This window comes from Notolepis coatsorum (genome assembly GCF_963971535.1).
Source record: "Notolepis coatsorum genome assembly, chromosome: 10".
NCBI classification, from domain to species: Eukaryota; Metazoa; Chordata; class Actinopteri; order Aulopiformes; family Paralepididae; genus Notolepis; species Notolepis coatsorum.
Genome location: NC_140174.1, coordinates 84,118,348 through 84,134,179, shown reverse-complemented (window position 1 = coordinate 84,134,179; position 15,832 = coordinate 84,118,348). Strand labels below are relative to the sequence as shown.

General features: G+C 44.6%; 1 protein-coding gene across 2 annotated transcripts in view; it reads left to right on the top strand.

Moving 5' to 3' along the window:
- Positions 1-15,832, top strand: part of dpysl4 (dihydropyrimidinase like 4) — a gene marked incomplete at both ends in the record, with an annotated part of 180,158 nt that overhangs the window by 13,963 nt on the left and 150,363 nt on the right. The window contains one exon of one of the 2 annotated variants that reach the window (XM_084322448.1): positions 9,456-9,494. The exons of the other annotated variant lie outside the window; for it this stretch is intronic. Within the exon in view, the coding sequence (XP_084178574.1) occupies positions 9,456-9,494 (39 nt within the window). Of the gene's footprint in view, positions 1-9,455; positions 9,495-15,832 lie in introns of those variants that run through there. 2 annotated transcript variants of the gene reach the window in all.

Genomic DNA, 15,832 nt, shown 5'->3' with positions numbered 1-15,832 from the left:
GCCTCAAGAGTGGAGTTGCGTATCTCATCACTCCGTTGACTTTGACTCTCTTTGTCCCTTGCTCGAGGAGTGCTATGGCGTAAATGTCTTCCTTGGAACGAATGTCTTTCTTTTCGTTCTTAAAGGGCATTGTCTCTAGTGTCCATAGCCTCTCGACATGCTGTAGGAGGGTGGTGTCTTCTTCTGTCACTCTGGAGTGGAGGCAGCTAGTGGCTGCTGTTCGGTTAAGAGACTTAGCGAGGGGGCCTTGTAATGTCCATCCTAGGCGGGTCTCGACTGCTGCAGGACAGCCTCTGGGCCCTGTGTGGACCCGGTCTATCGGGACTATGAGGTCTGCATGGTCGGAGCCTATCAGCAGGGTCGGGGTGGCACCGTCTATGAGCGGGATAGGTAGTTGACGCAGGTGCACATATTTATCCATCAGCTTGGCGATGGGGTAGGTGTACTGCGACAGGCCTATTTCTTGGCTGGTGAAAGCATTAGTAATCCTATACAGTCTCTCTGGCTGCCCGCTTGCTGCGATAGTGAAGGAGACATTCTCGCCCTTTATCGTCTTTAGATCTCTTCTTATTGTCCGAATCGTCATTGGTTGTGTCCGCAGCTTCGTGGTTCAGGTCGCGCGTCGTCTCACTCGTCCTGTCCTCTCACCAATTCGTGATCTGAGGGTGATAAACACTGCCTTAGAAAACTCCTCACATAAATGATTCAACGCCTTTCTGCTAAAGTGGAAAATCATTTTGGGATTAATTCAATTCATAGTAAATAAAATCACTTAATTGACAATAGGAAATGCAAACCAATTGCATTAGCAGTGATAACTTACGTCAAGAAGGTCACATTCACTACAATTTTATCAGATCTTGTGTCTAACTAGATCTTACAGCATTAGGCTTTAAATAAAATTTGTAAATGAATGGCCAAAGTCTTGAATCAGATAAAATAGTCTGTGGTGTTAAATTGAAGTTGATCTTACCTCAGGATGCGTTGGGTGTGCCTCAGGATACTTACCTCGCCACGACTTCTCTGGCGTTTTTCACATCTCAGTATGGCTCATCATAGCATAGCATGGGGAAAAAACATAAAATCTAGGTAGCCAGTTAATTTTTGCATGAAAAACAATCATTTGTTTTGTCATCTACGTTTTAACTAACCTTACTGTCATGCATTTGTCCTAATAAACTAATCTACACTGTAGCACTCAACACTTTGATGACCATTGTTACTCAGCTGATAGAGGTGTGCCTTGCCTGATGTCCTGTCGTACAGAACCTGTGAGTCGCTTTGGATAAAAGTGTCAGCTAAATGATCAATGTTGTTGATATCTTGTACATTTAGATAATTGTGCTGCAATTTTGGTGGTTGATAATTTTGCAATCATGGAGAGTATTAGTTGTTAAAAGAATAGTCTAAGGAAAGTCATGCATGTTATTGGTTATGAACAGAGAATAGAAGGAGGGGATTGTAAGTAGTTGTTTTCATCATATCTTTCATCTCGGGCACTTCTCTAATTCATGTGTCTTTTGAAAAGAGATGATGAAAACGACTGGTTAGTTATTGTTAGTATGGGAGTTAGGTAGATTTTCATAACTGCAAATTCATCACCGGTGTCTAATTCATGTTAATTAAGTGGTTCTCTGTTGCCATCCACCGCTAGGTGAGTTCATCAAGTATGTGGTCACGAGTGCAGGCATTTGCATTGCTTTGTCTCCCAAGTGCCCACTCTGAAGAAATTTACATGTGGGTGTTTTGGATGTAGATTTGTTCCAAATGGTCAATCGATTGTCTCTCAGCTCTGCACTGTCTCTCGGTTGACATGCAAATTGTTGGATTTTCTGTCTTTTGTGATACAATTTGGGTGTAGTCATTCACTGTTTTGCATCTCGCCTCAGAGCCAGATCTGTAAATACAAACACATGTTAATTTTCCACTCTTTTCTACTGTCTGTGTGCTCAACAAACATTAGCTAGATCTCATCCATCCCGTTCTAGGATAAATGATAGTGTTATCATTTATCAATCATATCGCATATGTACACAAGCATCATATGTGGACCCACACATTTTGAATCATGTTTAAAATGTCTTACAATGGAAAGGGCTAGTTATCTTTCATTGGTTCTTTAGATAAACACATTAACTCAAGTGAATATAACCTAAACATCTTACTTTTAAACATGATCTATGTTGTTTGTGTTCCAAGTTTTCAACATTGAAAGCTTATAAAGTCTAATCTAACGCTGTTTATGTGGACTACAATTCCTGTACTGCCATATATTGGGAACCGGAAGTGTTTGTTTAGCTCCCATGGTCAGTATGACCGGTACGCCCACAGATGTATTATAATTCTGAAACAGACATTGTAATTAGCTTTATGTGACTTATAATGTGTAAATTAAAGCACATAAACACTCAAGTGATCTGAGATAGTTGTAATTTGCTTTAACTGATAGTTGTGTATATGTACAGTTTCTACGTCAAATGACTCCCTTTTCTTGACTCCTTTTGTATCACAAAAAGTACTGAATTTGCAAATCTGGTATGTCATAAATGTACAGATGTAGCAGTACTGACTATCTGTCTGTCATGTATGTCATAATATGTTCTGATAAATTGAAAATGGGGGACCCTGATGTAAACAAATCTGGTATTGAAAATGGGGGACCCTGATGTAAACAAATCTAAAGTCTCTCTCTGGTCTGCATCCCCTTAACAATTGTGTATTGAGCTGTGCTGTATTGTACCCATTCTGCAATCTGTTAATAAAGTTTTCAATCAATCAATGCATCTATATTTATGATTTTTATACTCACCGGGGACAGCTGTTGTGTTGGGTTGGATCAGTTACGTGTCGTCAGCAACCCGCATCTCGCCACCACAACTCAACATTTTCCAATAGCAGCGCGCACATACATATACAAATAAAACATATACTACACGTGGATTTCACGCACCCTTGGCTTTGGGCACATTACACTTTACGTTCGCTTATGGATAGTTTAATATAAAATAATAATTTCACGGCGCGCATAGCGTCACGTCATTGCTTCATGCGACGTTCGTGTGTTCTCATTCGCCTCGGAAATAACGCTTTGTAATTCAAACAGTATTTTTCCACGAGCTCTCAATAGCCTGGAATTCCTATACCAGCGTTTTGTTACCGAATGAACGCGCCTGTGCATATGTGAAACGTAAACAAACTAAAACGATAAAACTATACTTCCCCAAATGGCCGTTCCCGTGGGCCGGTGTTCTGCGGAATCCGGAAATTACTATCCTAGTTTGTTCCCGTGAACTGCACTTCAATGTTATTCTTTGTATAACGGTAACTAGTCTCTCAATGCTCGTCGCGCTATCCGTAGCCGGTTCTTGACTCAATAAAGCAACGCGACGGGTCCTATAATACTTGTGCACATACAAACGAGACTTAAACAGACAAACAAACAATAATACATATAAGTTAACGTGTGTGTATATCTGACTGTATTGGATCGCTTTACGTTTAGTCGACCAACATCTGTTGCGACAAGGCATTCATACCCTTGATATATAACTACACATCGTTATTAAAATCATAACGACCGAACCTGACTTCGAAATTTACCAGCGATATATTAGATTATATATACCTTTTAATCACACTCACGGTCCCTTCGACCTGCGACTCGTTAAATGTACATTCACGTACTCCCGAGACAGGTCATCTTCCCGCTATCTGTATAATCAATTGGAATTCAATCCAAATACATCGTTTTCAGGAATGGAAGATATTGTGGGTTTAGTTTGAGGTTGAAACAATGAATATTATGACGCTACTCTGGTAATTAATAGGTTCCAATAGAGTAGCGTTTTCCATGGATATCACATCATAATAAGCCCACGCTTCTTGCCTTGTTGCCTATATTTTAGCCTGCATCAGCTAGACTTGGGTTAGCAAACCAACAACCGATTATTTTGTGCCCTAACTTTCGGTTTGGCAACAGCCAAATCCGGGAATAGCACAGACAACCCATCCTTTCAGAACATCTGTCCAGATAAGGACCCAGGTACACGCGTTTCCCCGGTACGATTCTCAATACAGATCAGATATATTAATGCACATTATTCTCACTCAGCCATGATCTCAATATTTGACAACATTCTGTAATATTCACCTGGCACAGAGAAAAGCGGGAAAGTTTTAATTCCTTCCATACATTTTTGGTCGACCATCCTATTATACTCACTTTTCTCTGTATAGCTGAAAACAATACAGCACGCCGGGAGGACGCAAAAAGTCCGTCACAAGTTCGTAGACGCCAATTGTGGGATATTTGTGGATATCCTGATGAAGAATGTGCTCAGTCAACCGAGGCTTGGATAATAACAAGGTTTATTAACCAAACAGATAGAATACATAGAGAGAATGGCTGAGGCTCTCGCCCCAGGTGATCAGCTGAAATTACCCAGGTAAGAAGCCTTGATTGTGGTCGGGAAGAGCCCTTTATAGTTCAACAAAGGGGGTGTGTGGTCCCATTTGATAGGTCAGATGGGGGGGAGGGGGTACAGGTTTGGGGACACAGGGGAGGGGGGTGATTATTCCACAGAGAGGGGGGGGGGGCACAGGTAAAGGGAACACATGGGAGGGGGATATATTTACATGAGGATATATTATACCACACAGACAACATTTGAACTAGGCCTGACACATTCATACTCTGCTACTCTTGTCTGCTTTGACGAAATCTCCCTGTCAATGAAAGACCTCTTCCTCAGATCACAGGGAATGTTGCTTCCTCACGTCCTGAAACAAGGGTTATTCACAACATTCACAGATGACAACATCAATGAACAAAGTTCATCTCCGACCTACAGCAACAAAGAACTGCAATGCTACTGCAATAAGTTGTCTGCAGTTTCCCCGGGAACCAGGGGAAGGCATATCAAGAGAGAGAAGATCTGTTAGGGACATTGACCCACATGCACCGGGCTTGGAAACAGTGTTGGAGGAATATCTGAGTGTAGTGGAGCAGAAGGTCTCGAAGGAGTCCCATCGCCCTGTACAGACCGTCAATGTTGAGGAATTTGACGCAGAGCTTGGAGTTGTGTTTCAGAAGAGCATGGGAGAGGAGGAAGACTTTTTGATGGCGGCTATGAAGAACATTGGATCTGATGCATTACAGCCTGTAACTTGGACCTCACACCATGCTTCAAAGGAGCGTGACAAGACAGATGTCCCCAAAACAATCAACTGCATCATGCCAGTGATTGACAATGCTAGCAACACCGAACAGCTTCAGCTCCATGTCATGAGAATAGCAGTATCATACACAAGATATCCATAGGCGGCGGGTGAGCTGGACATTAGGGTAGGCTATAGATGGGATGGGAGTCGTGCGGAGCGCGCAAAATGTTCCCTTTTTCTTTTTTGCTTGCACGCAAACGGTGCTGTCCAGGTTCTGATGTCATACAATACACACACCCACGTCTACTAGGCTACTACAGCGAGCCCCACTCATTTCATATAGTGCAAATTAATTGTTCAAATGAAGGCATCCAATATGATTAATCATTGTCTTACCTTAATGCAACAAAAGTTTCGGATGCGCCTCATTGGGAAAGGCCGTTCACAAGTTGCGGTGCCGACGGCAATGAAGGAAACATTTTCCGAAATTTGGATCTCATCATGCTTTGAAAACAATGTACATAGTAGCTCTAAAAAGTTTCCACGGTTTGATTAACTCTGACTCAGTCTCATCATGCCCTCGTAGAGCAAGCCCTTGGCCTCAGGTGATCCGTGTTATGCCCAGGCGGCATGTAACTTGGAATGGAGTTCCAGGTCTTGGCAGCTCTCACGGAGAGGGCTGATTTGCTAAATGTACTTGTCCTTAATGGAAATTAGCGTTAGGATTCTAATAGACGCCACCCGGTACAACAGTTCTGAACCCGAACGCGGAACTGCAAGTTTGTTGGTAAAAGACTACACGCAAACCTGGATGTGAAAAATCGGAAAGTGGGGGTGGGGCTAGAGTCAGACCATGGAGGATTTTGAAGACCAGCCTGGCATCGGTTAGTTTGATGATGCGGCGTGATTGGCTACTGCCTACAGTCTGGAATGTTAAACGGCCACCACACCTACTGCCATTGACACCTTGGTTGGCCGACCCTTGCGTATTGTCACCACCGGGCTGCAGCAGCCCACACACACACAATATCGTAGCCTAGGCTGCCTATAATAATGCACAGACTGGGTCGGCATAGCCTCCCCTGGCCTTATATACGCGCCGCCTATGAAGATATCTTAACCCAGGCCAGGTTGCAGTGGCCTGGATACCATCTTAACCTCAGCTAATCTGAACATCACTGGTCTGACAACTGCTGTATGTGATGTGAATTCCATAAAGGAGGCTAGATACTGCATTCAAATCCTGCCTGTGGTCCTGGCCAAGAAGAGAGATGAGGCATTCCAGGCAAAACATCTAGAGGACAACAGTTTGATTTGGAGCAATTGGGTGGCCAATGAAAACAGCCCCATGTTTCACTACTGGACCAATGTCCTTGAAGCAATCAAGAAGGTTCTTATCTTCATCAGATCCTTTCGGGAGGCCAACTTCATCATGATGATCAGTGCACTTGAGCAGCTCATTCCTCTTTACTTTGCACTTGATCATACACACTATGCCAGATGGACATCAGTGTTTATTTATTTTTATCCACTTTTTCTCCTCCACTATTTTTCTTGTATTTTCCTCCCATCCCAATTTAGTCATTATGCCAATTACCCCCTCCCCTTCCTGGTCGTTGCGCGCATTTGCCCCCTACTTGCCGGTCTAGGGAGCCCTGAAGTCTATCACATGCTTCCTCCGATACATAGGAGACAGCCAGCAGCCTCTTTTCAAATGGCAGCGAGGACTCTCATTGGGTGAGTGTAACGCGTGGGAGGGCACACTGCCTCACCCAGATCCCTTCCTCGCTGTGCAGGCGCCCTGACCGACCTATAGGAGTTGCTGTTTACAACGACCAGATTACCACCCACCGGCTTCCCTCCCGCTGACACTGCCGATTGTGCCAGTATGACGACCGGCCAAGCCGGAGGCACCGCTGACAGCTGGATTCGATACCAGTGTCTCTGCGGTGGTAGACAGACGCTTAGACTGCTGCGCTACCCGGCCGCCCCTACATCAGTGTTTCTTCAGGATCTCAAAGAGCTAAAATGGAGACTGTTGAAGTCAGAGATTCTGTGTAGGATTGTTAGTAACTGTCTAACTGCACATATGGCTGTTTACACTAGTAACTGTTTAGTTGCATATATATCTGTTTCCACTAGAGGGCGCTCTAGGCGGAGCCACTCAGGTACACCACCTTGTGGTGAGTATAAAATAAAATGTATACACCCACTTCCTTCTCTCCCCCATGTCTCTCAGTAAGAGAAGACCTACAGTGACTGCTGCTTAACATGTGATTAAATAAACCACGCCAGTTTGGGCTCAAGATGGAAACCATGCCTCTTGACCACATTATTGTCGCCCTATAGCCGAATTCTGTTAACAGAGACACCCAGAGTTGTTCAAGGAATTTCTATCAGGCTCTTTCACAGTAAACACCAGAGGTAACCGATTTTCGAAGATTGCATGTGATCAGAAGCAGGAGCATAATATAAAGGTCATCAAGGGGATCAAGTCAGTTACGGTTAGAACAGTCGACTCCGATGTAGTTGTCATCCTACTAGGGTTCACTACAAAGTTCCTGTCAGTATGTTATGATTTGCAACTTATCGTCGACTTTGCTGTTCCGGACAAACGCCAGTTCTACTCAATCACAGAAGCACTTAAGAAGCTTGGTGGAGATGTGGCTGATGCCATGCCTGTGTTCCATTCTTTCAGTGCCTGTGATTCTGTCAGCGCCTTCTTTGGCCACTCAAAGAATGCTCAATTCAAAGCCTGGATGAACCACAGTATGTTGACAGAGCTCACTGCTGCATTGAGAGGACTAAGTTGCTGCCCTAGTATCGAGACTGTTAAGAACAGCATGGAAGTTATTGAACCCTGGGTAATGAGCTGGTACAACAAGGCTGGACTGTACAACTGTGCAAATATAGATGGACTCAGATTCCAGCTGTTCAAGCACTCAGTTAAACATGAGCTGCGAGACCTGCCCCCAAGCCAGGATGCACTTCTACAGCATCTGTTGACAGCTACATTCCAGGCAGGGTGGCTGTGGGGGAACAGCCTTCTACAACTCCCTTGTCCCCCGGTTATTGAATGGGGATGGACTACCGATGGGGAGGAACTCTTTGTCAAGTGGAGCACAGTTTCCGCAGGAGACACATTGTCTCAGGTAACAGGGGTGTGTAGCTGTAGATCTAATAAATGCACCTCATGTTCTTGTGCTGGCAGGGGGATGTCTCATGTATTGCAAGTGCCTCAGCAAGTGTTTGAATCCTGTGTGATGGGATGTGTGATGTGTTCAAATAAAGTTTTGTTGGACTTCAAGTGGTTTGCTTTGTTTCTTGGGTGGTTGTTGGGGTCCTCATCTTCTAACAAAGCCTCAACCTAAACACTAGTATGCCCCATGAGTAGATTTAGAACTTTGGCCCAAACTAACTGCATGGCCTTCATGAGCAGATTTGGCTGAAGTGGCTTGGGCACTGATCAATTCAGAGATTTAAAAAAAAAAGGTTTTTCATGAATATCTCAAAAAGTAAAGGTTTTAGGGCATATGTCTGTTCATAACACTAATATAAATGTGTCATTCCCACATTTGTTTGCCAAAAATCAACTCTGTGCGACCTTCAGGAGCTGAGATACAGAATTTCAGGTCTAAAAAGTGGGCGTGGCCATTTCAGAGACTTCGCCTACCTAATTTTTTGGGCTCCTTGCATTTTTTTCTTTATTGGACCCTACAGAAAAACATTGGCTCAAATGTTAATCATGATTTTCAGCCTTGTTGACCCCATATTTGCCCCAAACTGACCAGACTACACCCCTCTCTCCTCTCCCCCACTCTCCTCTCCCCCACTCTCCTCTCTTCATCTCCTCTCTTCCTCTCTCCTCTATTCTCCTCTCCGCCTCAATCATCTCTCCTCTTCCCCCTCTCATCTCTTCTCTTCCTCTCTCCTCTACCCTGCTCTCCTCTCTTCATCCCTTCTCTCGCCCTCTCATCCCCCCCCACCTCCTCTCCTCTCCTCATCTCCTGTATAAATATTAATGAGCAGATGGCGGGAAGGGGCGTGGCTCCGTTTGTCTGTCTGGTGGCGGAACGGACCATATTGTCTTGCGCGCGACCGGGCTGCATCTTCTACTAGAGGACATAGACATAATCAGACACATAATTATTTTACTGCAGATAAAACCGGCATTTTTGAGAATCTATTTACTCGCGAGTCGCGACCTCTCCCTCCTCTTGCGCTCTTTGTCCTTACCGGCGGGTTTATCACTAAACAGCAGGCAGCGCGTTGCGCGAGCAACACCGGACAGCAGAATGTCGTTCCAGACCAAGAAGATCAGTCCGAGACCAGCGGTGAGCCTACACACACACACACTGACACACACACACACACACACACGCGCGCGCGCGCGCGCACACACACACACACGAGGTGAGTGCTATTATTATAATTAACGTCAAATAAATCACATCGGTCAAATAAATCACCGCACCAGACGAGGAAGAGAGACAGTGTTTAGTGATGCTAAGATCCAGCAGGGTGGAGTCAGATATATTCAATACGAGTATCTCTTTCTCCCTCTCTCTCCATCGCTCTCGCCCCCCCCCCCCCCTCTCTCTCTCTCTCTCTCTCTCTCTCTCTCTCTCTCTCTCTCTCTCTCTCTCTCTCTCTCTCTCTCTCTCTCTCTCTCTCTCTCTCTCTCTCTCTCTCTCTCTCTCTCTCTCTCTCTCTCTCTCTCTCTCTCAATTCTTGTAATTAATTGACACAGTGACTGTAACTGAAGGATGCATAGAGACCCCAGATATTTTAGGTTCTGAACTACTGGTGGGGTGTTTAACCCTGCAAGACCCGGATATTTCTACGTGTAACATCCCCCCCCAACCTTTCAGATGGTGTTGTAGGAGTACTTTGGAGAGGAAAATATAGTGTTTAAAAAAAAAAAATTATTATTATTATATTATATCGGGTAGCAGAATTTCCTATAGGCAATTTTTACTCACTGTCAGAATAACATGGCACATGTCTATATACTTCACTAAAACAACTTAACGGTTAATTTATATGGTTATGGTTTATTATTTGGCCACAGAACAGTATACATTATGAATAATATTTGGCCTCAGAACAGTATACATTATGAATAATAACATCAATCATTTTTTTGAATTGTGATTTTATTAAAAGAACAACAAAATGGAAAACAGTACAATACATGTACTAAATAAACCTAATTACAATATACACTGGTCACACAATACTGTCTGGTCAACTCTGATTTGCATTGCTAAAGGTTTGCAAACAATTCCTGACTAATCACACCTGCTCCGCAAAATGAAACAGGCACCCCCATCTCATCCTCCAAGTGACTGCAAGTCACTTTGAACACCATTTACAATCACTTGCTTTTTAGCAATGATAATCCCAGAAACAGTTTCTGTCACCTGAAATGCACAGACGAACATCACACTTGTGGCAGAGTAAGTTAATGTACCCTACTCTGTAGTCAAAGGCACCCCTCACCTTCTTCTTCAAGCTCTTGTCATCTTTGAGGCTGCAGTTCGGTAGGCGGACCTGAGTGATTGAAAATGATTTTATTAGTAAGTTTGGCATATGGTACAGAAGCAATACTAAAAGGATAACACAAAAAGTAAAGGGCTTGTTTTTATTGTGGTCATTACCTGTCTTGCTGTTCCCACGTAGTGGATGCTGTGACCAAGGAGCCTCTCTACCAGTAGAACGGATTTTCCAGAGTTTGTCCTTCTTTCCCTCTCTGGCACTGTCAAGTTCAACTAGATGTAATGAGGTCAACAAAGACTGAAATCTGTTGCGTGGCATCACATCAGCTACAGGGGCGTGTCGTGTGTCGGCTTCCCAGTACATTCTGTATCCATTCATTTGTACAAGGCCCATCTTCAGATGCATGCCCATCATTTGCTCTATTTCTTTTCTACTTGTGTTAACTGATGCTCCTGTTGTTTGAAGGCTGTACACATTTGTGTTTGTTGTCAGAGAGTCAATCATGTCTTCGAACACAAACCGGCGGAACTACTGCAGTGGTGTGTGGAGAGAACTCACATCTTCAGTCAGAGGTAGACCAGAAAAGTCTGTATTAGGGCTGATGAAGTTCTTCTTCTGCCACTGATATCTCTCACAGGGTTTGGTGTGTTTGGCCGGTTGGGGCGCGTGAATATTAAAGGCAACCAACTTGTGTTCAGCTTTTCTCTGATTGGCCACGACCCCACGCCGCTAGCCCGCCCCCTTTTGCCGCGAGCACGGCAGGAACCTTCAAGTTCCCTGGTGCAAAATAAATCTGGTAGTTGGTTTATGACGTTAATTAATAATAAACACTGTTAGGACTCTTAATAATAAACACTGTTAGTGTAACTGAGGGGTACAATTCCCTGACTGTATTGATAAGTATGGTATCATTAAACCACTACCGTCTTATGTACTTTAATTACTGGCCATACAGTACATGATATATAAATATGATGAACACTTCCCACAATGAATCGGTTCCACACAAAGTTGTAATTAAGTATTTATTGCAGCAAAAGGTACATAATATACTTCTCTATTTTACTTTGGATGCGCTTATAAGGCAAAGGAATGTGCGTAGGCAAATCAATAATGAATGTCCATTCTCTGGTTACGCAGGAGGTAATTATACAACCTGAATCTTAGGGAATTATATCTATGGTACACTAGTAATATATAGCGGGAGATACTGGAAGGGTCCCCCCGGTTGTAAGCCAGCAGGGGTAGAGGATCTGTCGGTAGTAGAGCCTGGGTCAACGATGATAAGGAGACTCTGAGTACGGGAGACGGTGCAATAAGATCTTGATCCACAGACGAATACAGCTGTTCTCCGTAGCCTGTAGATCCACAGGGAAGAAAGCTAGCCTGCCTCAGGCTCTCTGAGGCGCAGACTCGACGTGGCTCCTCACAGGGTAAATCCCACACACGTGTAGGCGTCGGCGATTCTCCGCTCCATTAATCACAGGACCAAAAGCAAATATAATCCAGCCGCAAAGGGCTATGTAGTCGTCGGGTAGATTAATCCAGTGTACATGTCCACACGGTTCTCGTCTAGGGCTCCTCGGGTGAAAGCGCCATGAAAGCAGCCCAGCCTGGATAAGCTCTCTAGCTGATACGAGGAAGCGTTGGTGATGCTGGTCACTGTAGAACTTTAGCCGCACGATACACTATACACAAATAGACTATTACTGACTTAATAGAAATATGTCGCACTCGACGGTATAGCGCCAAACTCTGACAATTCAGTTATTAATTCGCACGCGGTCTCAATGCTCTTATTTGGGGCCAAACAGGCCATACTTCACCGCACGGAGTATCGTGGGTGAGGCTTCAACTTATTGGGTAACAACACTAGGTTTCTCTAAGTACTTCTGTATTCACCTGCGCCATATTTATATGCACAGCGAACAATCTAGTGCCAACCTCATTTCTGTCTCGCATTTCTTGGGCAAGGCCGGGCATGTACAGACATGTCTTGACGGTGGCTTTGAACCTGACTCTGGAGGCATGGCCTTGGCGCCTGTGGACCGCTGTCCAATAGGAGAATGAAATATTATGGTCTGTACTAGGCTAAAGGGATATTCCGTGTATATGTACAAGGAATATACAAGGGATATCAAACGATATACAAATATTATGCAATATATATCAATCAATAAATATATATATTCGGTTTAATCTGATCCTTTGTAACAGCCGCCTCCTAATTAGTCCCACCTAATTAGCTAAGCAGAGACAGATTAACCGCACTGTCCACTACTCAATGTCTGTTGTGAGGGGTCGGGCAGTTCACAAAGTCATGGGGTCATGGTCGTCATCGATAGTATCGGGGAGCCTTGGCAGTTCTATTAGCCTCGCCACGGGTCGGGTGTAGATCCGTCCTTGGACGAGCACTTCGGCTGCTCGGACCTTTCCGTCGGCACCGGTGACCACTTTGCTAACGCGGCCAGCCGGCCACATAGCTCGGGGTAGTGACTGGTCGATAATCATGACGACTGTCCCTTCTGTCAAATTGTCTCTCTCTTTCACCCATTTCTGGCGGGTCTGTAGAGACGGTAGATAGTGGAGTAGGAAGCTGTTCCAAAACTTGTCAGCCAATACTTGACTGTACCTCCACATTCTTCGGCCGTTCGCTTCTTCAGGCCTGTATAGGCCTGCCACGATAACACATTTTGCTGGGCGATTAATTGCCCCCGAAAATATCGCGATAAGCGATATTATTGCGACCGGTTAGAGAATTTTTTTTTTGGAGAAATTTATTTCCCAAAACTTTTATTTTGAAGCCCACCGCTCCGTCTTTTCCGGTGTTTAAGACTTTTATTTTGAAGCCCACCGACCGGACCGGAAGTATTGTTGTGATTATTTCAGGTACTTTTTGGGTACCAGAAAAGTCACGTGAAACACTGCAGACCACTGAATAGAGACGCGTCTCTAGGATTTCATAATCATTATGTTTGCAGCAGGCACAAGTGCAATAAACAAAGGATACAGTCACTGTGTATTCTGCCTCATTTATTGATTAAATCAAATCAAATCAAATCAAATTTATTTATAGGGCCCGACAACACACGTTAATGTCCCCATGGGCCGTACAGATCTTCTTTAAACAAGTCAAGAAGACAACATAACAATAAGTCAAGAACAGAACAAGAACACCATAGGGTCCAAACATTTTTTAGATGAATGTAAATAAATGAAAGAATGCAAGCACTCCCAGACATACCCCACGCGAAGGTAAGGAAAAACTCACTAAAACCTAACAATAGGGAAAAAAAAGCTCCACAGGCAATGTGGAGGAGAGAAACCTTAGAAGGGCCGTTCAAGGGGGGATCTCCCTTCTTAGATGTCGGTGATAGTAGTGTTGCAGACGGACAGTTGGTAAGCATGCACTCATGTGTGTGGTGAAACACAGATGAGTGCATGCAATAGCAACTGTACATTTTGAAAAATTAAAGATAGAGCTAATAGCGATAGCAACTGAACATTTTGAAAGATTAAAGATAGAGTTGATAGCGGATCTATTTGAGGCACAGGGGCGGCGCAAGAGGGTCACGTCCTCCCCGTCTTAGTCACTTAGTCATTAAACAAAACCGACAACACAATTTGCCACCGAGCGGAGAGTTTAGTCTCGCAAAAAGATCGCTGACTTGTTAAGGCTTGTTGTTAGGTTAGGTGCTAATGTTGTGCTAGCGTTTTAGCATGGCTATCGTACATAGCGTGATCAATATAACTCGCTATTGATTGTTTGTATGAGTAACGTTAATGCTAGTAGAATAGACACAACGTGAGGTAATCACCATCCATTTTAAACCGGTTATTACCTAATGCTAACGTTAGCAAATAGACGCGACTGGTAACGTTACAGCTTGTTAGCCTAATGCTCGTTAACGTTAGCATAGACAGCCTAGCTAACGTTAACGCTTGTAGAATAGACACAATGAGGTAACGTTAGCGTTAGCAGAATAGACACAACGAGGGTCTCGTTAATGTTGTTGTTGATTGATTGATTGAAAACTGTGTTTACTCTGTTTGTATGAGTAACGTTAATGCTAGTAGAATAGACACAATGTGCTGTGCTCTGTAGTAAAGCCAGCGGCCCGCCTCCCAACACGGACAGTGACTGACAAGGGGCACTGGGTCCGCCTCATTAAAACAAACGCGCAAATAGCAATTAATCGCGCCCGTCAAAATCATTGCATTCATTTTAATTATCGCGGCAATTAATCGATTTATTGCTTATCGCGGCAGGCCTAGGCCTGTACATTGTCTGTGGTAGCGCGGGGTCCAGCCGCCCCATCAAGAGTGTGTTGGGGGTGACTGGGTTGACATCTGCTACATCACTTGAGACGTAACCGAGGGGCTTTGAGTTCAATACTCCCTCGATCTCCGTGAGGACTGTCATTAGGACTTCTTCCGCCACGGTCTGGGCCCCAAGCACGGCGTACAGGGCTGTCTTTATTGAACGTACTTCTCGTTCCCAAGTTCCACCGAAGTGAGGTGCGTTCGGGGGATTAAACTGGAAGTCAATCTGGGATGGAGCGAGGTGGGTCTTAAGTTCTGGGCCCATAGCTTGGAAGCTCTCTCTCAGCTCTCTTTCTCCGCCTTTGAAGTTTGTCCCGTGATCAGACAATAGTATAGACGGTTTGCCTTTCCGCGATGTGAATCTTCGGAAGGCCATAAGGAATGAGTCTGTGCTCATGGTTGGAAGGAGTTCTATATGCATTGCTCGGGTGGTCATGCATTTGAATACAATACCCCACCGCTTCTCGGTTCCTCTTCCTTTCTTTATATACAGCGGGCCGAAACAGTCCATACCGGTGGAGTGAAAAGGCTTGTCGCCGAGTCGGAGGCGACAGGGAGGTAGGTCAGCCATCCGGGGTATACTGGGCTGCGCTCGCCACTTACGACAGTCTAGACAGGTTCGCTGGAAGCGCCGCACTGCTTCTCTCCCTTGCAGTATCCAATAACGACGTCTGATCTCCGCGAAGACTCTCTCTGCCCCGGCGTGATGCACATCCTCGTCGTATTTCTTTATGATCAGCTCTGTGACCTTGTGTCGGCTGTTTAAGACTATCGGGTACTTGACGTCATCCGGTAAGTCTGGAGCTCTCCGCAGACGACCACCCACTCTGATGAGACCATGGGCGTCGCT